The following is a 27,454-nucleotide window of genomic DNA, read 5'->3' as shown; positions in this document are numbered from 1 at the left end:
GGAGAAGGCAGGCTGTTATGCTTTTTTTCTGTTTTACACATCTTAGTCTGCAGTCTGATGGTGTCCTGCCTGTGCATGTGCTGAAATTCACCAGAGATGGTGAGCTTGCCTGCAAAATCAGTAGGGGCCCTGGTCATGATAGTTTTGTAAATGATGCAGCTGGTTTTGAAAATGGTGCAGGCCGCCAATGGGAGCCAATGAGGTTCCATCAGGATGGGAGTGATCAGTTATTTGAACCCCAACAAATGTAGACTTATAGTTAGCACTTTAGCCTTAATAAAAGACTTCTTATATGGCCTATTATATAGCAGTCCTTTCAAGCAATTTTAAATCTGCACCTGGATGAGGAGCATGGGAAGAATCATGTCACTTCAGTGCATGAGGGTCTCACGTCCCAGTAACAGATTATGTTAGGAAGGTATCGCTCAACTAAGTCCTAAGTAAGGCCATGTTCCAGTTTTCTTCCATTTCCTAGACCTGTTACATTTTTGTATATATATGTATATTATTTGAGAAGATACATCAGACTACTGTCACTCAGGCCCTAATCGCCAGCCAGACTGCAGCAACACATTCTACTCTGGGATCACCACTCATCTTCTGCAGAGACTCCTGACCATACAGACCCCACACTGCCAGACTCATCCTCTACCTCCCCAGATGGACACACATCACACCCACCTCAGAAAGCCCCACTGGCTCCCCATAAAGAAAAAATGCCAATTTAATCTGATGATCCAAGCCTTCAAAATACAGCACAGCCATTGACCAGCATACATCAACTGTCGCCTGAACTTCATCACCCTACCAGACAACTATGCTCTGCCTCCTTCACTCACCCACACCCCCCACATGTACCGAAGCAACAGCGAAGGACACTCCTTCTCCTACCTCACAGGGAAACCCTGGAACGACCTCCCTATGCAGCTACGGACCTCCACCTCTCAACTGGAATTCTGGAGAGCACTCAAGACCTGGCTGTTTGACTGAATCACCTGAACCATCATGATCACTCACCGGGATATGCTCTCGGGTGATTAGTCATGCTATATAAATCCAGTTGATTGATTGATTGATTAATATCTGACCGATCAATTAAATAGCCTCTCTGATCTCATTTTGTTTTCTTCAGAATATATCCTACATCCATAAAAAAGTATTCTTAGAGGTTTTTAAAAAGACTGAAATTAATCTTTCTGCAGCATTCACACATTTGTGGGGGCTTTGGAATAGATTTCAATACCTTTACTATCCTTATTCTAAACTTGTATTTAAAATCTAGTTACACATTGACATTTCTTCACAGAAGTGAAAAATGCTATTCCAGGAGCAGTTGCTATCCAGGTCTTTCCGATTTCACCCAGTTCCATAAAAACGTAAGCAAAATTGTGGAACAGTGTATGATGATCTTTTGCATCCCATTTCCACACTCAGGTTTCCGGATGGAAAGATATGTGTCCCCATTTCTCAACAGTTTAATTATTTATTGGCCAAAGAAGTTGTATTTGGGGTAAGAAAACAAGAAGCAACCACTACGATGTACATATTCAATTTTAAAAAAAGCAGAAGCTGTAAGTAAATATTTGTGAAAGAAATTGTGTTGGTTGACTGAGGTTTAAGCCCTGGTCAATCAGCAACCACAATCCTTGTCAGCGTAAGGCACAAGCAAACCCAAAATTAACCTGTTCTCAACCCCCTGGTAGTTTGGGGCAGAGCAGTCAGGCTTAACTTAAATGCAATGCGTAAAGTATTTGTGCAACACTTCAAACAATAAAACAGTGAGAACATCACACAAAAAGGATCCCAGGTTAGAAATGTAGAGCAGATTTTAATGAATAAAACAAAACAAAAATTCAATCAGTAGACCTTGAGATATTCCAGTTAAATTTTGTGAGTAAAACTTGTGCCAAAAAGCACAGAGCCACAACCGTGGATATCTGGTCGAGGACCAGGGCAAAGTCACAAGTTCAGGCCAACCATGATAGAGCACGGGCTGGCTACATGGACCTAGTTAGGCCCTGCTGAACAAAGTACCTTGAATCCTGGTTGACAGAGCATTTTATGGATCCACGTCAAAGATGCACTGCTAAGCCGAAGCAATGCTTCAGTTCCGAGATGCAGCAGGACTGTGATGCAAAGGCCTGCATCATCATTGAGAATCTTGTCCGTGGGGCTTGTGATGCGAAGTCCAGCATCATGGATGAGGCACTCAGTCAATGCGATGAGTTGGTTTCGAAGAGCTGCAAGGCTGCGATACAGAGTTCAGCGTTGTTGTTGATACTGTTTCAATAAGGGGTGTGAGGGATTAGAGCAATGTGGTGGTTCCAAAGAGCTACAATGCAGGTCTTTTCAACAGGTCCAATCCACCAAGCAGTGGTGATGTGCAGGTTCTGCTTGGATTTTCGCTGCAGAGGAGATACGCCAGATCTGCTGGATCCACAATGGCTGGCAAACCACTTTACGCCTACTTCCAAGGGTTCCAGACTGGGGTGGCACCACTTGGCAAGGTAGACGTACAGATGGCAAGGTCCAGGTGCAGATGCAAAGTTTTTGGAGTCCTGTTATGTCCCTGAGGTTTCAGATCAGGAATCCAGGGTACTAACCCTTCAAGTCACTTCGGGTTCAACAGAGTGTCTCCAGTCCTTCTCACCCAGGCAACAGAGCATCAGGCAGCAGGTCAGCACAGCAGAGCAGCCGTTCCTTGAAAGCACAGGAGAGTGGCAGTCCTGGTAGCAGCACAATAGTCCTTCCTTATGGCAGGGTAACCACAGGTCCAGAAGTGTACTGAAGTGGTGGAATATGAGGTCTAGTATTTATACCCAGTTGTGCCTTTGAAGTGGTGGAAGCTTCTGGGCTTCCAGTGAAGTTCCCAGGCATCCTGCCTTCCCTGTCCTGGCTCCAGACTAACTACAGGGGGTATGCACCCCACTGTGTGGAGCAGGACACAACCTAATCAGAGGTAAGTAGGCTTTGCCCAGCTCCTCCTTCCCATCCTGCCATTGGTGTCCCATCAGGGCACAAGTGTGCACCCTATTGTGTGCGGCTGTCTAGGAGGAATACACAAAGCACAACTGTCAGTTACACCCAGTCATGTGTCCAGAGACAGCCTACGGGCATTAAATGGCTAAGGCAGGAAATGGCAACTTTCTAAAAGTGGCATTTTCAGAATTGTGATTTAAAATCCAACTTCACCGTAAGTTAAGAGTTTAACTTGTGATTCCAGAGGCACCAAACATGATCTGGTTAGTCTTCCCATTTGTAAATTGCACTTATAAAATGTGATAAGGCAACCACGATTGTATCCAATGGGAGGGATAGGCCTTGCAGTTGTGAAAACAAATTTAAGAGGTTTTCACTACCAGGATATGTAAAACTTAAAAGTAAATGTCCTACTTTTTCAATGCATTGCACATTGCCCTCTGGGCTGGCCAGGGCCTACACTAGGGGTGACGTATATATATTAAAAAGTTTAAACTGTACACGCACAGGCTGCAATGGGGTAAAAGGGCTACTTAAGTGGGTGGCACAATAAGCACTGTAGGCCCATATGCAGCAAGTGCACAGAGTACTTAGGCCAGCAAAAACAACTTCGGTAAAAATGGAGGACGAAGGCAAAAAAGTCTGGGGGAAGGCCACCCTAAAGTTGACAGGTAGAACAATATGCAAACCTATATCTTCTACTTGTGCCTACTTTTTAGGGGAATCCAACACGAAAGTGGTAGATAATGACATAAGATGATTTTTGAACAGTCTAAGCATTAGGATAAAGTTATTATAATAAAGGGGACTTAATACCTGGGATCCTTGACTAGTAGTTGTCTGATGAAATCTTTGGCCATTTCGCTGGTTTGCTTGAAGTAGCGATCATCAAACTCATAGTTTCCTTCTACAACATTCGTCAGGGTTTCTGCATCAGTTTCACCTTGAAATGGGGACAATCCACTTAACCTGGGAGGACGATAACATAATTGAACATAAGCATTAATCATCAGCAGAGACCGGAGAGGGACCACAAATAGGAGAGAGGAGAGAATGGCATTCACAGTGAAGAGAGACAGTGCTGGATTGTCAATAGGGGAAATACGGAAAACCCTGGTATTTGGTGGGCACCTTTTGGGTCTGTAACAGATGAAGGTTCTTGCACCAAAGAAAACCTAAATAAGCACCACTCAGTTTGGTTAAAAGCATATTTATGATTTGTGCCTGTGGAGAAATTACTTCTTGTACACTTTGTCCTACCTGTCCAAACTAGGGCAGGTGAACACGATATAAACAAAAATGAGGGTCATCTATCAGACACCACCATATTGAAAAACATTCTCTGGTTACTTTTAATAATCTCGAAAGGCTAGAAGCAAAATGGGCTGTGAGTGTGATTAATTACTCCATGCATACGTCCTTAACAAAATTCAAGAATCTCATTTTATCGTTGCAAAACTATGTTTCCACCCTAACAATCCCTGGTCTAACACCATTCTCACCTCAATACTAATAAGGTGAAACCATGATAACACCAATGATTTCACACACCACCAGATCCTGAAACTCAAGGGAACAAAAGTGATGCTAAAACTTTGATAATGCCACAGAAACATAGGGGGTTATTCTAACATTGGAGGAGTGTTAATCCGTCCCAAAAGTGACGGTAAAGTGACGGATATACCACCAGCCGTATTACGAGTTCCATAGGATATAATGGACTCGTAATACGGCTGGTGGTAAATCCGTCACTTTTCCATCACTTTTGGGACGGATTAACACCTCCTCCAAAGTTAGAATAACCCCCATAGTCTGGAAGCCACTTGTAGGCAGAGTGGTTGGCAGGGTGTGTGAGACTGGTGGTGCACAGCTACTGTGAAGTTCCACATGCCTATGCTTCAACAACGAGATCGCAGAAACAAAGGACTTTACAAGTTGCACTTACAATAACAATAACTGACATCATAAGCACTATGTCCGAAAAGCACAAGGAAGGCATGAACTGCCAAAATAACTACATTTTATTTCCATTATATCACCCTAGTCAGCTCAGAAAGCTGTACAGCTCAAGTCATACTTTGATGAAACTGCTGAAAACTAGATAAATGTTCACCACTATGTGCTTTCTTGTAGCTACTTATACAGTCTACACGTATGTGGATTCTCTTCTATTTTTCTATGCAAATGTATCTTGTCACTTATATTTTCCCTAGTCTATGTGTGGAGTGGGCCTTACCAGACAACCCTGAAACATTTTTTTAAATTATATATTGCAAGTTATAAACGTTTTGATGAGGGACATTGGTTCGGTATGAAATTCTACGCATAGTTATTAACTCTGTATCACTGTACTCACAAAACGGAGAGAAGCTAAATATTGAGAGACAGAAGCTGAAACTTGTACTACTTACAAAATGTATGTAATGACGCCAATGCTCCTGAAATAGACAAAAACACTACAGTTCAGATTAAAGTACTTTACAAAAAAACCTGCAAAAGAAAAAGCCTAAAATAAATCCACATTTGTCTGAGATTTCCTATTCCTTACCCAGCAATGTTAATTAGTTTTGAACCTCCGAATATGAGCCTTATTCAAAGAATATCAGAGATGCAAGATCACACAACTGTTTGTACCAAATACCCCCTCTTGAACACTTTCCAGAGTAATTCTGTAGCTGCTTCTTATTTCTGTCATCGTCTCACCTTGCCACGATTTGCACAAAATGACCCACAGCCCCAGGTAGTGTAGATGACGGCAAGGCAAGAGGAATAAAGAGGCAGCCCTGCCAAGTCCCCAGGTCCATGCGGGATGCGCTGCTCCAATCCAGGTTTTTTCATTTGAAATCTGAGACTTGTAGTCTTATTTATTCCATTATAAAACAGGACTACAAGTCCCAGAATTCAAAGGAAAAATCTGGACTGGAGCAATACATCATGAATGGCCCCGGGAAATATGGCAGCTATACAGAGGGTACAAAGAAATGAGTGGTCCGGATTGCCCCTTTAAGCACCTAAGGCTGCCACTTAACTTTTGGAAAGTTACGCAGAGCAAAATATCACTTTTCTGAGCAGAGGCCATTCCTGCGTCAGATTACACCCTTTGCACCACAGGCTCAGTAATTCTACACTGGTGACCGGGCACCATTTTACCTGCAGGTAAAATGACTGACAGGTGAAAAAATATTATTTTCTATTGGTGCAAATATAGGGCCAGATGTATCAAAGGGTTTTACCCATTCTGTGTCTATGGGAAAATGTGTTCATACATATGGCCCATAGTTCTTTCAACGAACAGTCAGTGCAGGTGACATTTGGGAATGGTCTGTCGGAGCATAAACTGGTGCAAAAAGTTAGCTCTATGAGATTGTGTGGTTTCCAGTACAATGTATGCAAAACAACACGTCATATGTCAATCTTGACTTGCTATTACAATAACGATGGTCTGTCGTGCTCTTACACATACATTCACGGGTAAACATGAGATTAGGAGCAAGGAGAAATCTCAAGGTGAAGTGAGGTTAACACAAGATGGTTGCTTACCAAGGTCACAATGAGCCAGATTCACAAACAAATGTGTAAATCTGCACATAACCGAAACATGCCTTCCCTGGGGTTAAGAAACATGGGAACCTAACCAAAATTCAACATTTCAGCTAAATTACACCTTCAACCTCAAAATGCTTTTTTAATCTGTCCCGTTGTTTTCCATAAACATCTACTTAATAACAGATTGGTTTAACTAGGCCTGGGCAAAATTTCAATTACGTTAGTGTAATTCATGTAATTTCCTCAAACTTCCCAAAATTAAGCTATTACTCCACATCACACAATTATGCTGCATTCATGGCAAAAGTGTAGCAGATGTGCATGAGAATTACATGAACGTCCAGAAAGTGAGCAGGTATTGTTCATGCCACCTGAATTTTTGGTGCTGATTTTACCATGAAGTACATCCTCTGGTCCAAAATAGATAAAAGGGTGCCTTTTGAGCTAAAATATAGTGCTAATTTGTGATTTCCATTGAATGGAATTACGAGTAATTTCCTGAAATGTTCCTGAAATTTCCCATATTTTATGTAAAAGCAAATTATAAAAGTTTCTCACACCCAAAGTTTTAAGAGTGTTCAGCATGATATATTAGGAGCACATTAAAAATGATCCTGGGATGCCCTTCTCCATACTATATTTTTACACGTTGGTCTGAGCTCCTCTCTGATGCTCTGAGAATCAGGACCATTTCCCCTGAGGAGCTCTTAGGCTCTCATTATAAGTGACACAGATTTGTGTGGAATAATCATTGCAGCTGAAAAAAACAGACACCAATTTGTTTAGAATTCATCATGTCTGGTAATTATCGCCTATTGAGAGTTTTTCCCTGAAATTGGGATACATGCGGATTTTGGCATTTACCACATCAAAATATGCGTGTCCGGGTATTTACCAGCCATTTATCTTCTGATAAACAGCGCCAGGTTTGATCTGCTGTTTTTTACCTGGGAAAAGTGATGTTTTAGGTGTGGTACAGTGAGTTATAGCATATATCGGAATTTATCAGGTCACTTGTAATGAGGCCTTTACCACATCAAAGTATGCGTGTCCGGGTATTTACCAGCCAATGAGGGCTCTAGTAAATACGCTCTGACAAATAGAGGCTGGTTTTAAATGTCTTTTAAATCTATACAAATGGCGTCCTATGGACCTGGACCTTGCATTTGGTTAATTAGAAGTGTGGCAACACCACTTCCAGCCACTCTCTCTCTCCCCGTGTCTCGCTCCCTTGAAACCCTACATTGATTCTTTTTTTCCATCTGTCAACTTGTATTTTTTTTAGGAGTACAAAGTGGTCCCCTGCACCGAATCCATGCCAGATTTTCAGGAAAGTCACTGACTTCGCAAATGGGAACTATTGAGATTAACTGCATGCCAGCTCGTCTCATGTGAATATCCCCAAAAAATGGCAGTGATCCGGACCTATCCCGGATATGACGTTTTACCAAGTTAGGAGCTCCTTTGTCGCAGGCACAATCTGCAGATTTTAACCAAAAATTGTTTCTCGCTTCAAACGGTTTAAAATCTACTAAAAATGCAGCGACGTGATGCAGCACAGTGGAAGGCTTGGTTTCACCTTATCAGTATCCGTTTAACATCCAACTATAGCAATAAGCAACAAAGAGCCTTACTGGTCACTTTTCTGTTGCTTATTGCTATAGTTAGATGTTAAACTGATACTAATGCACACCACAATGTTAACAAGTGTAAGAATATCAAAATACTGAAGTAATACTTTCAGAAAATTGCCTTTTCTTGCTGAATACAGTGTTAACAAGTATAACAATGTCAAAATAATGAAGTCATACTTTCATAAAATGTGTCTTTTCTTGAGGCATAATTTACTCGACGCTGTCGCATAATTTGGCCCTCCTCTGCCGAATAAATGCAGAGGTCCTGGTTTTAGGTTTCAACTCCCCTCTTGTGAACAGATTTTGGATGCACCGACAGTATGAGATGCTGACACTCACACTGCACTGCAGATCTTCAATGCTCTCAGTTCTCTGTTACCAACATTAAGCCCACCTTGTGATGGGGGTTTCTATAGAAGACTATAATGACCAGAGTTATCTCTAAACACTAAATCTATTCAAGCCAGCGCTCAGATGTGACTCAGTTTGCAAATGTGAGCTACAAAGATAACAACCCCACTCACTTTAGCGCATCTTGTACCTTTAAAATGAAATAGACATTTGTCAACAAACTAGTTCGATTATTTATATGGTAAATAGGAGCATCTATTGTCCAGATCCATTATTTTTGAAGTAAACATATGCCCTAGAAAAAAATCAATGTGCTTTAGCATTCTGCTGGTACAATGCGTGATCAGCAATGCCCTTCAGTGTGTGCTGACGCGGCGTTGGCAGGAGTGTAGTTAATGAGGCTGCCTGCCCAGGGGGCAGCCAAGCTGCCAGATATTCGAGTTCAGGGATATTTTGCTGCACCATTCACATTCTAGCAAGACATACTCACCACATGTCGGTTGCTGTGCTCAAAGGTTCGTAGTTTATAACTTCAGGAGCTAAGGGGATAAACAAAATCTTGTTTAGCTGGGTTTTTGTAAAGTTCCACTCTGAAATGGTTATGTGCTTAACAAGAAAGAGCAGGAAAACCAAAATGCCACCTGAGGATTGTTTACATACATAATAATAATAATTAGTAATAATTCCACTACACCATGAGTGGACACTGCCCCAATGCACCTACGGGATTGGTATTGCAAAGCTTCTGACATGCAAAATCACGGGCTGTACAACCGCAGAAACCAAAGTCGCGATGTACAAAAGGGACTTTTCAGGATAGAAAAGTGTTTTCAGCATGCAAAGCGCACTTTGTGACTCAACTGCAGTTCAGGCGGAGCGCGAGGGTGAAAGGAATGACCCTGCCCTCTCCCAAACCACAATGGAATATATCAGTGGTTTCAAGTGCCTGATCAGGAGCCATGGATTGGCACTTTCGGGTGGGGAGGGCGGAGGGGTGTGGGGGGTTCAGTGCTGGCTCACCTGGGCTGATTCCATGAACCATTTTTATAATCACCACTGACTATGAATTTTTTTTTAATTTAGATTCTGTACATGAATGCATCCGAGTTGGATATCCTGGCCTTCATTAACAAGCTTTTTTCTAGTCTATGAACAATGATGATTGTTACGGAAACCTCGGATGGGGGGGGGGGGGGTAGTTGTACAAAGGGGGCAGAGCTATGCGGGGTTCAGTTCGTGTCAGCTAGAGTATACCCCTACTAATATATACTTATTATATTCACAAACCCTGCCCCCAATGAAACTGAAAAAGAAAAAGAAAAATGTGGAATACATCTGTGCCACAACCGGATCACATCTGGAGGCACCTTCAGGGTAAGCTCCTGCTACAGAGGGGTATCCAGAGGGTAAACCACCGGTAGAAGAACTCAGGAGGTTAATGCACTTGCACCAGAAACTGGGCACATTGTGATGCTCACATATTTGTACTTATCCTTCAAGGCCTTGGATGGTTGATGAGCACGCTACACTGCACAGGGTGTAGCGTGCACGTCACCGGTTTGTATGCTAGTCAGACAGCTAAGGGGGATGTGCAAGTGCTGAATAGATGCTTCAAACCTGCAAGTCACAGACCCTACTCCTGGTAAACAGCTTATGCCTCTAATTTTAATACCGGTACCTGGCCTACAAACCAGGAAACTTGAATCTTGCATCTTTTAACTCAATCGTTCATTCTTCTAAGTTGAATAAACTGGATCTCTTTCAGATGGGTAATAATAAACACCAATAGATAAATAACAAACACAATTTAGTTTATATTATGTGGCTTGTAAATGGTCATTAGTCGAACGCTTCTTGCTTTTGTCTCTTGTCCCACTTGTGAAGTGACAGGCTGAGTGGATATTTCTTTCCACAATGAGCTTCTGAGTCTTTCAGAAAAGTTGTGCCAGTGTCCAGCTATTCTCCTTTTGACGTCTGACGCCTTCACCCAGAAGGACAAACTCAAGCAAAATGAATCCGTGAAAAGAAGTAGGTGAAGCTTTGTGCATTGGAACGGGGCGGTGGGATGGGGGGACGAGTTTCCAACCCCATTGAAGGCTGTAGAGCTGTACAAACCAACATAGAGCTATACACCGATTATGTTTCGGTGCCTCTGTGGTGCCCTTATGCTATGTGCTCTGGTGTCAGTGGGCTGAACTAGGACACACGCAGGAAAGGGTTCGGAGAAAGGGCAGGAACTGGTCCTGGCATAAGAATAATTGCAAAGACAAGAACCTTTCCGCTCTAATCTCTATCCCAGCGTTAGCTACGACAAAATCAGCAATATCTACTGACAGCTTAAATTTCTTAGAGGTCAGTAGGGCTGGGAAAGTGTCTGTATTAGTGGTGGACGTAACTCGTATAATTTCTTGTAACGTAAATATGCAAAATTACTACAATATTATGAGAAATTACATATAGTTTCACAAAATGCATCTTGCACTCAAAAAGTCAGTAATTTTACATATATTTTGTTAACAAAATTGCTAAAATTACACCAATTACTTCAGTATAATTAAAATTTCGCCCCGGCCGGGTTAACATGTCTCACGCGTGCAAATCTTTCTCCTGCTTGAAACATTTCGTCATATTGCCTTCAAAGGTGACCAGCCCATTGAATAAAAAAATATGTATTATTTAGGATGATCCAGGAATCCTAATCTTCCAAGACATCTTGACAGTCTTCTTGCTAGTCAACTATCACACCCTCCTCACTAGACTAAAACACCAGAATATTTAAGTATCTGCACTCGCCAGTATTGCCTCTTTCTTCTTGGACGTAACAAAATCACCACCCAAAACCATGTTAATCACTCACTGAACGGCATCATCAGCAACATATTTCAGATTTGAATGCAATATCACACCACAAGGACACTTCATCGACATATCACGCCATTCAACCCAGCATCACATCATGAGATGCCATACTAAACCACATTACCATATACAGATCATAGCATGTAACTTCACACAGCCAGAAACGTTCTAAGGGGCTCCCTAGGAAAGTGACATTTCTCTCCATTTCATCTCAATTGTTCTATCTCACCCTCTCCTCCCCTTTTCTGTCTACCAATACTCCAGACTCTCATTCTCTCTAATCAGTGTCATCCTAAGGATTTTCGACCCTCAGGCAAGACATATTTGAATGGCTTATGTGGGACCCCGTTTCAGAAAGTGTAATTGAAATTCACTATTTTTGGTACCATTCTGACATGAATGAGCAGAAAATGAAAAATAAAATTCAATGTTATTACTAACAAGGGCCCCCAAAATATGTTTTGCTCGGAATCCTAAAATCCTTAAACTTACACATACTGCACACAACACAACACTTCCCCATGACATATGGCATCTTGGAACGCCCCTCAGACAGTACACACAACACATAGATAACCAATGTTCTACAATACTCCCAATTCACTTTTATCGCCTCATCTCATCACACCACACTGAAGAGATTCAATTTGGAGCTCAATGGGCAGAAGAAATCTGAAGCTAACCAGCAGGGAAGGCAGACCAATGTCCACCAACCTAATCAGGGGTTGAGATGACTTGACAGTTGTAGTTCAGTAATGTTTGCACTCATCCTATTATATGTGTGGCTGAAATGCAGATGCACACCTTTAGCCTATGAGCTATAGTAACACCAGCTATTTGTTTTTACAAATGGAAAAACTAGAGTATTAGCGCTATTTAGAAGAGGTATTCCAATCATAAATGCATCCCAAGTGTAAAATCTCAACATCAAGAGAGGCAAAAGTCTAAAAACTAGAAGGGGTTCCCACTGCAGCTACGCCGGAGTTTAGGAGAAGTGAGGTTCAGTAACAAGCCTTTATACCTACCAATGTACTGCGGTGTCCCGCACAGACTTTTGAAGGTCACACCAACGTCAATTTTCTGGGCCAGGCCAAAGTCAATGAGCTTGATCTTGGGATCCGGGACTTCCCTTTCCAGCAGCATCATGTTCTCTGGCTTCAAAGATAAGAGAAAAAAGCATTGGCAAAATCTTGTGTTTTTGGTTTAATATCCAAAAGCATGAAAACAGATCATCGCACAGTCTGCATCTGCGCATCTGTTAACAACGAGGAGTCAGACAGCGAGGTAGGGACATGTAAATAATCTCCTTCGCATAGGAATACCCGCATTCCAGCTAGTAGGATATACTCAAACAGACAATAGCGCTAGGTTAGAGGTAAATAATCATCTGTGCTGGGCAAAGATGTGACTGTCAGTGTGTGGAGCCATGGGTGAAAGGGTTGCTTAAATAAACCAAACAGTTTAAATGGGCGGATCCAAAAAACACAGTATGTACATGGGGAACTCCTGCTTTCTTTGGATAGTTACGCTCTCAACCACAGTCTTAAGAAAAGCGGAATTAGGGGAAAAAGAGTGGGTTTTCTTCACAAACACACCAAGACAGCAAACGTTAAGTGATACGCTGATCACATTTTGTTACAGCTGAAGAATATTACTCTATGTCTATGATGTTCAAAGGCTTAAAAAAGCACATTATTGCAGCATTGCCCTTAGTGACCACAAGATGTCAGTCTAATACGTGGAACAATTGAAAACATTCTGACCCGTCTGTAAATGAGGAACAGCCACATAGATTATTGAAATTCTACCAAAAATTAGACAGGAGGTAGACTCTAGGAGAATACTTAATTGCAATGAAAACCCATAAACACATGAAACTGCTGAACAGGTAAAGAATTAGAGGAGTCACAGAATAGAGGCTGAAAGCGTTCATCAGAGTAATCCCGAAAGCAAAGACAAAAGCTGATCCGTCCACAGTGAGATTTGTCTGGGTGGAGAATATGCTTCTTTGTATTGTTATTGCTAATTAACATTTGTATACGGTAGAGTGGGTAATTAGCATGCCATCACAGTGCTGTGAATCAAGTGTAATTTTAGAATTACCGTCGAGTTTATTGCTAAGTGTAGATGCAGTGTAATTTGAGAATAACCCCTGGGTAGATCTGTATATGGTAAAGTGTTTCTGCAATCCAGTGTGTTATGTATTAACTATATAAGCAGCACTCCCCAAATATTAAATTAACTGGCGAGTAGGGCGTAGTACAGCACTTTCTAAACTCATGCATTGCCACCCCTACCAATCCATCAAACATTTAAGCAATTCATTACAGTCGTCCCATCTCAACCGACTTAAACTTCCCAACTGGCACCAACTGCGTAACAAAACATGAGCCTCCCCCCTGCGAAGTACATGACGGTCCCTACCTGCCCTGTAAGGAGCTCCCAGGCCAGGGGTCCGCCGCCCGTGCACAGTGCGGGCCAGTGAGTGGTGTGTGACTGCGAGCCTGAGCTAGTGGCGTAACTAAACTTGAGCCCCCTCCTGCAAAGCACATGGGGGGGCTCCCCTCCAGAGTTACTCAGAATCTCTAAAGCCTGGGTACTGTGATGAGGGGGGCGCCCTGGAGCTCGGGGCCTCACTGCACCGTGGGGACCTTTGTTACGCCACTGGGACAAGCGTATCACATAAACTGGTCCCAGATCCCATCAGTGTACTGTGCTGAGAGGTCCCATGGAGCTCACCTCCCCCACTGCACCACGAGAACTAATGATACACCACTGATATCTATGTATAATACATGGGATTCTGCAATCACTGTGTTCAAACCCCATCTCCAATTTCTTTGTAAAGGACAACTTGTGACACCTTCAGCCACTGATTATAATTTACGCCATAACCCAAGTGTAATAACTTGTTAGAGTTGGGTTCTGACGTCACAATGCCTGCTGCCAGAGCCAGCAACACAGGGGACAGGCGGGTGGTTGGCACAATTAAAGCAGTTGTTTCAAGAATGAAAACAAAACATTGCTTTCAGTTTCTTCTCTCTAACTCTAGCTGAACCATGATAAACAGAAAGAGGAAATGTATAGCAACAATAGCAACATGTTTATTGTTTGTCCTCCTAACATACTTATAGAAAAGTTTGAATCTTTCTGCATGTTTCTATACATTCACACATAGTACAGCCTTTAAAAACACTGACTTGTATTAAACCTATTCTAATATCTTTTGCAATAAATATATAACAACTTTTTAGATGTGTTTAATTTCGCACTAGACATTCTGTTTTTATTATTCATATTTGCAAACATGCTTTCTTTTTATTATCAAAGAGCCACACAACAAGAATGCAAGTGCTTTTGTTGGAACGGTAATGGCGTGGAGTACATAATAAGGATGTTGCAAGTCACCAAAGAGTTTCATATCCTTGTAAAGTATCTAGGCCTTTAGTCCCATTCCTCTATATGAATATGGAACTCTTCAGTGACTTACAATATCTTTATAATATACAGCAGTGGGTTCTTTATCCCATAAAGAACCCCCATCAGTTTAACTATGGCCTAATGTGTACCCCCACTAAAGTTCACTTCTAAAGCAGCTACCGATAGTCTGACTAGTATATGTGATAGTGTGTATAATAAAAAAAAATAGAGAAAATAGTGCAGATGTATGTGATAGCCCAGGGAGGCATGGGTAATTGTTGTTTTGGGTAATACATTTCAAGTACATCTTGATGGGTTCCCATTCATTATAAGAAATGCAGTTACCTTTTGAATTCAGACAATTGGATTTAAATAAATGTACGTCCCCACACAGTATCCTCCCCATGGTTTATTGCAGTTGCAGATGACACTGTGCTTACATTTAACTATTTAAAAAATGCTACCCCTGTCCCCTTACAGCAGACCCTTAACAAAACAAGATCCCTCTGGAAAGCACAACTATGCTAGTCATAGAGAAAAAAGACTAGTGTTTGAGGAGAGTCTTTTGCAGGAGGGGTCCACTTCCTTAGCGCTCACCCACCACAATCACCCATGTGCAAGCACCCCTTCACATCCTTAACCATTCATTCAGCAGTCTAGCTATATTTTGTACCCTCCACTACCTCTGAGCAGAGTCCTCGTTATGTTTCTGGAGTTGCACAGATCCTATTCCTAGGGCTGTCAACTATCCAGTTCTATGTAGGTAAAAAGAAGCCTGGCCGCAGAACAACTAGAAAAATCAGGTTGGTATTTTTCCACTCATCAGTATATTCTTTAAACAGGTAAAGTAAGAATGAAACATATTAAATGTGTTCTACAGCTGTCCTACTGACCCCTGATTGACAACGCAAATCAACAGAGACATTAAGGTCCTAATAAAATTGCTATAGATGATTTCATATAAAGGTCTACTTTAGAATCATGTTGTGGCCTTTGAAGAATGTTAAAATGTGAACAGATGGCCACATTCTTCTCTTGGAAAGCAACTCTACCTCTGCCACAATAAGTCACGTTGAGGGCCTTTCTACGAGGCGGGCCCCACCTCCTCTTGCAAGGGGCCTGGCAGGCTCCGAGTGAAAGAAACAAAAGTTGTTATTTTGTTTCTCTTCACTTCTAAGTCAGCCAGTGTCATCTCAGAACACCTCAGAGCAGGCTGCACACTACAGCTGCTTCATGAGAGACACTCTCTCTGGACAGACAAGCTGAGGGGGTCCTTTCAAATATATATAGAAGCCTGCACCCCCCCTCCGAACCGCGGGGGAGCCTGGGGTGTCCATTACACCCCTGAATGGCACCATGATGCCCCAGACGGGAAACATCCCGAACCACTACTCCGGAAGAACGAAGTTGTGAACGAAGCGGGGGTGGGGGGTTGCTATAGTTTTAGGGGCAGAGGTGGGGGGTCGGGTTATTTTTAGTTTTTAGGGGCAGGGTTGGGGGGGTCGGGTAATTTAGGTTTTAGGGGGTCGCTGTAGTTTTAGGGGCAGGGTGTGGGGGGTCCGGGTATTTTACATTTTTAGGTGTGGGGTGGGGGTCTGGGTAGTTTAGGTTTTAGGGGGCTGGAGGGTCGGATACTTTTAGGGGTAGTTTTAGGGGCAGGGTGGGGGTCGGGGTAGTTTATGTTTTAGGTGCAGGGGTGGGGGGTTGGGGTAGGTTAGGTTTTAGGGGTGTAGGGGTTCACGGTAGTTTTAGAGGGGGTCAGGGGATTTTTTGTTTTTATGGGGGTTGCGGTAGTTTTAGGCGAGGGGCAGTTTACGTTTTAGGGGTCAGGGTAGTGGGGTAGGGGTAGAATTGTTTTTAGTGGTGGAGGTTGTGGTATGATTGTTTTTGGGGTGGGAAGTCGGGTGGGGAGGGTCGCATGCTAGAACCACGTATGCCGTTCCATGCATGCCTTTACCAGGAATGCCTTTACAACGAAAAATCGTGGTAAAGGCATTAGTTGTAACAGCATGGTCGTTGTTAGGACCACGTGGCAGCCTGCCATAAGTGCCAGTGTTGACAGTTGAGTGCTGGTGCTGAGCACTGGAAACCACTGGCTCAAATTAAGTACTGGAGACAATGCTTGCATTGATCAGGAGCACATGTATTGCTCCAACTTATTTGCTTACAGAGCCTTTAATGACCAGGACCAATCATATTCATATCAGCGTTGGCCTTTCTGCAAAAATGAGAGTCCTGTCAGAATTGCTAGGACATGCCCCACTAGGCTGGCTTTATGTTCCTAAGCCACTGCTAACCATGAAAACCAGGTGTGAGTATAGCTGTATCGCATACAGTGACCCAGTAGAACAGTGTGTGATGCAATGATATAATTAAACATAACAACTGTCTTTTCTTTGGGTGGCTTTCAATTCATTTTTTTTCCTGTCACTGTCATATATAGGGACCAATCATGGTCAAATAAGTTTGGCACTGTCCAAAACAATGGATCGTCCAGGTCAACCGCCAGGCTACATCCACTCTGGAAGGGAACTATATTTCAAATCTCTATCTACACCTACTGCCAGTAATTTAGAATCCTACACTGCAAAATTAGGCGATTGATGTGATGTACATGACATGTAGCTGATCAGGTGAGAGAGACCACATGACAGTCTCAACAGTGAACTCCATTGATTCCATACTTCTAGATACTCGCTCTTCAGAATATATTTTATTTTCTGATGGATGGAGCTCATATATTCCTCCACCATCTCCTCTTTCATTATATTGTGAAGCCTGCACCAGACCAACAATATAAACTTTGACTGGTGGTAGTAATATTTAAGACATCCTTTTTATTTTATCAAATTTATTTGCCTCTGATTTTCTTTCCCCTTTTCTGTAACATTCGTTAAAGGTTTGTTGAAGTCTGTAGCTCACAAGTCACTGCTTTGTGTTAACTCTACCAATGATACAATTGTGTGCATACACACGCACACAGAGACACATTATGCCATGCACTGCTTATGAGCTCGTATATTAAAACACACGACATCATTAATAACATTACCGATAACACCTAAAATTACATCATTGACGACAACACTGTGAATCGTGGGGGCAAGTTATAGTTACTTGAAATAACTATAAATGTTGAATTTCAAAAAGTTATTTTTATACTGGCATTTTCACCTAACTATACCGTCATTTTAACCTTTGACATTTTCTGTGACTCTTTGAGGCTTTTTGGCTTTTTTTTAAATGGAACGTAAAATATCATTACCTTATTATTTATATATATTCACTAAAAAAACAAATGTTACAGGGGTGTTATAATTAGGTTCTGATTTTACATGTACAAAACCATAGAAATTCACCTGTTATAGTTAGAGTTATCTCAAGTAACCATAACACATGCCCTAAGGTAACTATAACTCGCACCCTAACCATGTGATATTATCAATGATGTCATTTTAACTTCTGGAGAACCTTCCATGACCTCTATGGAAAAATTATGAGAAACCGGTTTTCTCTCAAACATAATTCATGAAATTGCAGAAGACAGCAGAAGGCTTTTTCACAGGGTAAAATCACCTTAGAACATACCACAATTTCCTAAAAGTAGTATGGCACCATCAACAAATGATTTATATTGTAACCAAAATCTGTTAACCTACACTTTATATGACCTCCTTTTTGTGACCTTCAAAACCAGCCATACACTACAATGCGTTTCAATGGGACCCATGTCCCAGGACTGGCTGCCACAATTAAAAGTAGGGAAAGATGCACTTTAAGGAATGAGATATATATATATATATATATATATATATATATATATATATATAGATAGATAAAGATATTCCTTAAAGAACATTTTCCCTACATTTAAGCTTTAGTTCTTGTTTTCAGCTCTGTAGTTCATTTAGAAGGTGCTATCATGTTTATTGGCCCCAAGATGGCAGGCAGCACCTCCTGGTTGAAGTGATGGCAACCACTCAAATCTCACCATGGGATCTGTGCTTAGGCCCCACCAAGATATCTATATTCTTTTTCTTTTAGTTTCTCAAAACTACTTGATAGATTTACACCAAATCACAAATAGGGTGCTTTCTGAGCCAGAAGCTACCTTTCTGGCAAATTTGGAGTAATTCCGCCAAGGGATTCGGGCTATAGTTGTGCCTTAAACTCCTGTTTGGAATTGCATGGGGAAAAATAATTTCTACCCACACAAAACCATGGAAATTCAGCAGTTGTAATTATACTTATAGTTATGCTTATGTTAAGAAACTATAGCTTGTGGCCTTAAATTTCTTTATGGCACAATTGATAGTTTCTTCAGATAAGCAGGTGGGATCAATCTGAATTTCCCTACTTGCAAGAGCACGGGTAGGGAAACAAGACTGTTGAGGGCAGGGAAACTACTGTGATCCAGCGTTGGGCTCAGTGAGCAAGCCTCTGGGATTGGGTCCCCAAGGGATTTCAAGGCTTGGGAGGTGTGGCTCTGCACCCTCTTCCCTTATGAATTGTTTTGTGCCCCCTGGGACAGGGTCCTGGGATCCTCAGTTCATTTTTTGCCAAATCCAAAGAAAGATATTTTTTACCCATCTGAAAACCCCCCTTATATCTTGTTTTTTGTTTATACTGTTTTTATACGATTTGGGACTGAGTCATTGTTGATGTGGTAGCAGCCAATCAGATCTCTTCTTGAGATCTGTTGGCTACACAGATGTTCTGTGGTGTGAAATTTACAACGTTTTTGAGACTTAATTTCTCAAAAACTACTGAACTTAGGACACGTCTTTTGGCAGCATCAAAATGCGCTACTAGTCCCAAGGCACTGCAGGGCTGAGAAGGAGGCCCTGTAATCACCCGCACCTGTTTCTGCTGAGCACTACAAAGCGCACTTGCTACACCCACCGTGTGGGACAAGTCTTTGGGCAACATCAAGGGGGACTACTAGTCCCAGGACACTGCGGGCTGAGGAGAAATCCCTGTAATCGCCCTTACCTGTTTCTGCTCAGCACTATAAAGCGAACTCGCTACAACCGAAGTGCGGGCCGCTTGCAGACAAAACCCAGGCCAATGGTGGGCCTGCGCCTGTCAACACTAGGAGAGCCGGGGCTGCGCCATCCCCCGTGGCTCTGTGACCAGGCTTTGTCTGCTTGGTCTGTTCAACAGGATTTTTTCACATCAGTCAGGTACTGTTGCTACCTTCATTCATTCATTCTTTTTCTGCCTTTATTAATTTGATTGCACGCTTATTTTTTTATTTTTTTATTTGCTGGTGTGGGACCTTGTACCCCAGCAAGCGTCAAGCCTGACACTGAATTTTGTGAGTTATCTGGGGAAAAATCTGGCAGCATTCGGAGAGACCTGGAGTCTGAGAGGGTGTACAGAGAACTGCAGAGGGAAGAGGGCCCTGCTGTCCATCGCGCTCGCCTGCTCTCTGTTTGGCATCAGCTCAAGACTCTGCTGCTTTAGTCGTGTTAATTGCCCTGAGAAGTTTTAGTTTATCGGCAAGAGGGTATGGGCCAAATTTAACAGCATTTAGCCATCAGCTTTGCTGGGAGATTTTAGTTCTATGGATACAGTTGCTTGAGAAGGTGTTACTTTCGTTTGAGCACTTCAGCGCATTTCAACACTGCGGCTCAGTGAAACCACCCGCATTTAGCCACCGGCACCAGTGGGGGGCTCCCTCCCCCAGGCGACAGGTGCTCAGAAGCAGGGGTTATCCTTGATTGGTAATCCATTAAAGGCACTGACTGGGCCACCCCTCTTAGTTCCGCGTCATCAAGGCACTGATGTTATTTGACACATATTTGTTCTTAACCAATGGTTCCTAACCTAACAAGACTTCACTGAGTCTCTTTTATAATGATGATTTACGGTATTTACTTCTTCCGGTTTAATATAGCTGAAACTCTAACCATCCTTAGGTTATTTCCTCAAGAACGTGTCGCCAACTGTACCGTTCATTGCTCGCTTTTTCTCTCGGTTGGTTCCATCCCTTATTGCGTACTTTATCTTGGTGCTGCGGCTGTGCTGCCCGGGAGCTCTTACGCGCTCAGCTCTCCCGTGGTTGTATACCTTGGTGGCAAGAGTCCAAAACAACAAAAGATCGCTTTATCCCTGCCTGGATGTTTCTCCTAGTTTTTAGAGATTTTACCTTGATATGGAGAAATGTAAAGCTGCCAAAAATTGCATGAATCAGGAAATGCCCAAAAACATCTGAGGCACTCTGCAGATAACAGTACCTACATGAAATCGATGTACTGATTGAAGTTGAGGCACCTTCTAGCTACAAGGAAAAGGGAAAAAGGCAGGGAAGATTGGCTAAGGGAATATAAAATCCTTTAAAAAAACCCACCTATTATAGCAGAAGAGGGTGGTTGTTCTCGCCGACCCTTTACCTCCCACTGTGGGTAGCCGCTGCAGCTGAGGGTTGGGCCCAGAAAGTACTAAAGACGTAAGATCATGTTAAATTTAGTGGTGGAATAAAAATAGGTTTAAAGTATTGGGAAGAACAGATAATGACAGCCCTGTTTATAGTCAGCTTTCTGATACATCTAATAGTTTCATTCCCACGCAGCCTCCAGTGAGCGATTCTAACATCCAAATAAGGGGCTTTAAAGATGATGTAACTAGACCGTTCAAAACACTGATTGAGAAAATTGATAATTTGACAATCCTACTTACAAATCTAACCACAAAGTCCCATCAAACCAGAGAAGCAGCTAAAGTGTTGATACGTCTTCTGATTAGTAATACAAGAATAACCGCTTGTCCTGGGTCTATAGACAATCAACCAGCAAGCAATTTACGATCATCAGTTCACTCATTTAGTGAACCCAGTAGGGCTCCCCGGGCTACATGCTCAAATATGTCCTTGAGTTCCCAGAACACCCCGTGTGAGCAAGGACAGCACTCTTCCAATCCCTCAAATGAAATTCAATCTCTTCAAGGCACATATCCCAAGTCACGCTAGAGCACGCATGACCACTAAAAATCCTGAAGGCTTCCTTCCTAGATTAGCTAGAAACTCTTCTAATCCCCCAACATGTATATGATAAATGTCCCTAAACTTTCAGAAGGTGCTAAAGAAATGCGAATCTATCATTAAAAAAACTATTCACTGGTTTTGCAAAATACGATGTTGTAGGTCGATTATTAGGGAGGACCTACTAAATGCACACTATTATACTGACAAAAATACACCCTTTGGTTATATATGTGTTTGCCTTGCTAACCACAAACTTGTAGAAGGATTTATTGCTCTAGAGCATAGATTTAGGCCTAATATCGGTTCAAACATAAGGCTAAACGTAAATCCTCTGCAGGGTTCCCCAGTCAACAGCACATATTTTCAGAACACCGCACAGTATGGACTGTGCAAAAACCTATATCCTTCTGTTGGTCCCAGTGATTTATCTGTAATAGAATGACTACTTCAAGTTGCTATATTGTTTTCACGTCAATGCCTTAGGGAATCAAGTACTTTATCATTTAAACCTTTCGCACACATGGAGAATTAGGTATGGTACCCAGAGGTAACAAATCTTCTCCTCAGGGTCATTCATCATTTTCAGGGGGGAGAGGTTACCTATTCTGGAGTTAACGCTAATTCTCCCATGATGCTGAGTACCAGTGTAAATTAGACTATTAATTTACTGTCTTGGAACATAGCAGGAGTAAGAGTTAAGCGCAATGATACCAAATGGGATTAATTTGTCCATTGCCATAATTTCATCCTTTTTGCAAGAAACCTGGGTGACAGAAACGATATTCAGAACCGGATATTTATCCTTCTTATCAAACCATGTACCATCAAAGCCAGATAGAGCATCTGGTGGACTGTTAATTTGGCTAAGAATTGATGTGTTTAATAATGACAAGATTATTCCAACCACTTGAAAGGTCATTCTCTATTATTAATGTTTAAATTCCCTCCTCTCCGATAATTCACCAGCAGGCCCTACAGATCAGCTGACTTTAATGCTAGATCAATTACACCCTTCTTGCTTTAAAATAGTTGCTGGTGGTTGTAATACAACAATCCTGCTTGGGGAACCTCTGCTTACTTTAATAAGTGAAGAGGATGAGGCAAGCTGTGCGCCTTCATTAAAAGCTGACCCCTGTTACAAGCAAACAAGGGTTGCTGAGCAAATCTTAGATATTTTCACAACAACACGGAGTTAGGGCATTAAATTGCCGCACAGTCTCTGATGCCTCTTGAATGTCACAGAAGTGGTGTCAAGACCAGATAGCGACCATGAAGCACTCGGCGTACATCTACAACATATTCCCTTCACAAATAAACCAACAAAATAAACAATATATGTAATTAAATGTTATCACTGTAACTAATGTCCGCCAATGTAAAATGGGCTATAATTTTCAACAACAATGTAATCTTGAGATCTATTTACCAGACCTTTCTAAAACCACTGAGCCCCCTCAAACTAACAGACAAACACCTTAATAGCTTTGTGAGCCTCCACAATGAGCTGTTGGCTCAATTAGAACAACATTTCACTAAAGAGGGTCAGAGGGGCTACTCTTCTAGGATTTCCCCTCGCTGGTCCGCCACAGAATGCAGAGCCGCCAAAGAAGCACTTTCGAAAGCACTGAAGAACGGGGATCATTGGGCGATCTAAGGGGTAAGGAAATCCTACAAGGCGACTTTATCAACCTCCAGAAAACTGTGCGAGGAAGCGCAGTGGGATGACCTTACTGAGTCCCTTTACAACAAAAACACGAGGCTGTTCTGGAAAATTATAGCTACTGGCAGTCACTCTTCAGTGTCCCGTTTTCCCGAACTTTAGAAGGAGTGGGCCATAGTTTGTCCTTCCCCGATAGCGAAATAAAAATTATTCAGAAATGGGCCTCGATTGGTAAAAATAAAGAGACGTTTACGGACTTTGGTTTGGCGGAAACTGAACAGGCCTTGCTCCAGGTGAAAAGGAAGAACGCTCCAGGGCGGGATAGCATCCCAGGGGATTTGTACCTGTCTGATCCGGCTGCCTGGGACCCATTCTCAAATATTCTTATTAATGTGATTGTGAGAGAGGAAGATGTTCTCCCCTCTTGGCGGGGAACTATCGTTGTCCCTATCTTTAAAAAGTGGGGTCGCGATATCCCTACTAACTACAGACTAATCAGTTTGATCAAAAACAGCCACAAAAAATCTTCTGTTAGCAAGCCCTCTCAAGGTTCTTGGAGTGGATCTCAGACTATCGTATCCTTTCAGACTTCCAGGTGGGGTTCAGAGGCAGGGTCAGTATGCTGGACCAGGTGTTCCGCTTTAAGACAATATGCTGGAAATATGTTGACCTGAAGCAGGGCCACCTCTATGTAGCCTTCAGGGATCTGAGGGCCGCTTTCGACGTTGTTCCTAGGGGAAGCCTCTGGAGGGCCTTAAATAACTATGTCATCCTGGGTGATTTACTAAGAATTCATTCCAATCAAGCGTGGCCTAAGGCAAGGGTGCGTTTTGGCCCCTCCACTGTTTAGCTTATGATTCAGCAGTGTAGTGGATTCGCTTGTTAATTGTAATCATGATGCCCCTGTACTTATGTTCACAGATTACACGCTTTTACATTCTAGAACACCAGTTTGCTTCCTTTTGCGAAGGCAGATGACTGGAGATAAGTGCCCCAAAATCCAAATTTATAGTGATCAGGCCTCATTACTCCTTTAAGGGCAAGATGTTTTTTTCGCGGGTGCCCCTACAGAACAAGTTAAAAGTTTCAATTACTTAGGTGTCAGGCTTGCTGAGAATAGGTCTTGGTGACCACAGAAACAAGCTCTGGCATAGCCAATAGGTTTCGCCCATACAAGAGCTTTTGGCTTGGCAATGTGTTTTTGCCATGTTGTACACCAGGGTGGCTGTTGTTCAGCATGGCTAAGAGTTATTAGCGTGGAATGTCATAGAGTGGAGTGGGGGACTAGTGTTGTAGAGTGGATCAGTTGTCGTAGAGGGAGTAGAGTGTCATAAAGTTCAGTAGAGGGGAGTAGAGTTCAGTGGTTCAGTGGCAGAGTCGTAGAGTGCAGTGGCAGAGTGGAGTGGGGTGAAGTTGGGTGGAGTGGGTTGGAGTGAATTGAGGTAGTCTGGTGGATTGAACCGAGTGGAGTGGGGTGGATTGGACTGGCTGGACTGGATAGGGTGCATTGGAGTGGGGTGGACTGAAATGGGGTGAGGTGGATTGGACTGGGTGGATTGGAGTGGGGTGGATTTGACTGGATTGGGTGGATGGATAGAGTTGGAGTGGTACAACTGTGGTGGGGTGGATTGATTTGGGGTGCAGTGGATTGGAATGGGGTGGTTTGGTGGGATGAAATGGAGTGGGGTAGAATGGAATTAGGTGGATTGAATTAATTGGCGTGGAGTGGGGTGCACTGGTTTAGCATGAGGTGGATTGGACTAGAGTGTGGTAGATTAGAGTCAGATGGATTGGAGTGGGTTTGGTGAACTGAACTGGGGTGGCGTGGAATGGTTCAAGGTAGAGTGGGGTGGATTAGAGTAGGCTGTAGTGGTGTGGGGTGAATTGGAAAGGAGTGGGGTGGATTAGAGTAGACTGGAGTGGCGTGTGGTGAATTGGAAAGCAGTGAGGTGGGTTGGGGTGGAATGGGGTGAATTTGGTTTGGAGTGGGGGGGTGAATTGGACTACAGTGTGGTTGATTAGAGTGGGATGTATTGGACTGGAGTGATGTGGGGAGGATGGATTGGAGTGGGGTGGACTGAACTGGGATGGGGTGCCAATGCTTCAGGTAGAGTGGGGTGGATTGGAGTGGGGTGGGTTAGAGTGGAGTGGATTGGAATGGGGAGGACTCAATGGGGTGGACTGGCTTGGAGTGAGATGGAGTGGGGTGGGGTGAATTGGATTGGAGTGGGATGGATTGGACTAAAGTGGGGTGGATTGGACTAGAGTGTGGTGGATTAGGGAGGGATAGATTGTAGTGGGTGGGCTGGATGGATTGGATTGGAGTGGGGTGGACTGAACTGGGGTGGAGTGGCTTGATTCAGGGTAGAGTGGAGTGGATTGGAGTAGATTGGAATGGAGTGGGTGGATTGCAATGGAGTGCCTGGTGTGGAGTGGGGTGGACTGGGTGGGTTGGACTGGATTGGAGTGGGGTGGAGTGGAGTGGCATGGGGTGAATTTGATTGGGGTGGGTTTTATTGGGAAGGATTGGAGCGGGCTAGATTGGAGTGGGGTGGAATGGAGTGGGGTGGAATGGAGTTTGGGTAGATTGCATTGAGGTGGGGTGGACTGGAGTAGGGTGGATGAGATTGGAGTGAGGGTGGGTGGAGGGATTGAATTTCAGTAGGGTGGAATGCATTTTAGTGGGTGGGTTGGACTGGATAGAAGTGGGCTGGATAGGTGTGGGGTGGATTAGAATGGCGTGGGGTTGGATTGGAGCAGGTTGGATTGTGATGGATTGCATTGGAGTGGGGAGACCGGGGTGGGGTGGGTTAGATTGGCGTGAGGTGGATTAGATTGGTGTGGGGTGGATTGGATTGAGCTGTATTGGATTGGTGTGGGGTGAATTGGAGCGGGGTGAAATGGGATGGACTGGGTGCACTGAATTGGGGTGAGGTAGACTGAACTGGAGTGGGGTGGATTGGAGTAGGGCAGATTGTTTAGAATTGGAATAGGAGGATTGGAGTGGGGCATATTGGTTTGAATTGGAGTGGGGCAGATTGGATTGAGGCAAATTATTTTGGATTGAGGTGGGACAGACTGGAGTTGGGCAGATTGTTTTGGATTGGAGTGGGGCAGATTGGAGTGGGACAGTTTGTTTTTTATTTGAGTGGGACAGATTGGAGTGGGCGGATTGTTTTGGATTGGAGTGAGGCAGACTTTGTTGGATTGGAGTGGGCAGATTGTTTTGGAACGGAGTGGGGCAGATTGTTTTGAATTGGAGTGGGGAAGATTGGACTGGGGCATATTGTTTTGGATTCAAGTGGATTGTGGTGGATTAGAATGGGATGGATTGGGGTAGATTGGAGTGGGTTGAGGTGGACTGAAATGAACTGGGGTAGATTGGATTGAGTTGGACTAGAGTGGGCAGATTGCGGAGGGGCCAACTGTTTTTGATTGGAGTTGAGCAGATTGTAGTCAAACAGATTGGAGCTTTTGAGTGGGTCAAAGTGAAGCAGATTGGAGTTGGGCAGATTGTTTTGGATTTTGAGAGGGGCAGCTTGACGCGGGGCATATTGTTTTGAATTGGAGTGGGGCAGATTGGAGTGGGGAGGATTGTAGTGAGGTGGATTAAAGTAGGGAGGACAGGGGTGGGCAGATTGTTTTGGATTTTTGGATTGAAGTGTGGGAGATTGGAGTGTGGCAGATTGGAGTGGGTGGACTGGAATGGGGCAGATTGTTTTGGATTGGAATGGGGCAGATTGGAGTGGAGCAGATGTTTTTGATTGAAGTGGGCGGATTGGAATGGGGCAGATTAGAGATGGTCAGATTGGAGTCGGACAGATTGGAGTGATGCAGAATGGAGTGTGGGGCAGATTGCAGTGGAGCAGATTGTTTTGGATTGGAGTGGGGCTGACTGGAGTGCAGCAGATTGTTCTGGACTGTAGTGGGGCAGATTGTTTTGGATTAGAGTGGGACAGGTTGGAGTGGAAGAGGAGTTTTTAGATTGGAGTGGGGCAGACTGGAGTGGGGCAGATTGTT

The 27,454-nt window shown here is 43.2% G+C and overlaps 1 protein-coding gene across 6 annotated transcripts in view; it reads right to left on the bottom strand.

Moving 5' to 3' along the window:
• Positions 1–27,454, bottom strand: part of LOC138268326 (death-associated protein kinase 2-like) — a 430,402-nt gene that overhangs the window by 37,039 nt on the left and 365,909 nt on the right. For all 6 annotated transcript variants that reach the window (XM_069217857.1, XM_069217856.1, XM_069217855.1 and 3 more), the window contains 4 exons: positions 12,395–12,524; positions 9,001–9,049; positions 5,391–5,417; positions 3,796–3,948 (listed from right to left, as the gene is read on the bottom strand). In XM_069217857.1, the coding sequence (XP_069073958.1) occupies positions 3,796–3,948; positions 5,391–5,417; positions 9,001–9,049; positions 12,395–12,524 (359 nt within the window). The remainder of the gene's footprint in view (positions 1–3,795; positions 3,949–5,390; positions 5,418–9,000; positions 9,050–12,394; positions 12,525–27,454) is intronic.

The sequence above is a fragment of the Pleurodeles waltl genome, chromosome 12 (assembly GCF_031143425.1).
Source record: "Pleurodeles waltl isolate 20211129_DDA chromosome 12, aPleWal1.hap1.20221129, whole genome shotgun sequence".
Taxonomy (NCBI): Eukaryota; Metazoa; Chordata; class Amphibia; order Caudata; family Salamandridae; genus Pleurodeles; species Pleurodeles waltl.
Note: the sequence above shows the minus strand (reverse complement) of the source record. Positions and strands in the feature narration are given on the sequence as shown.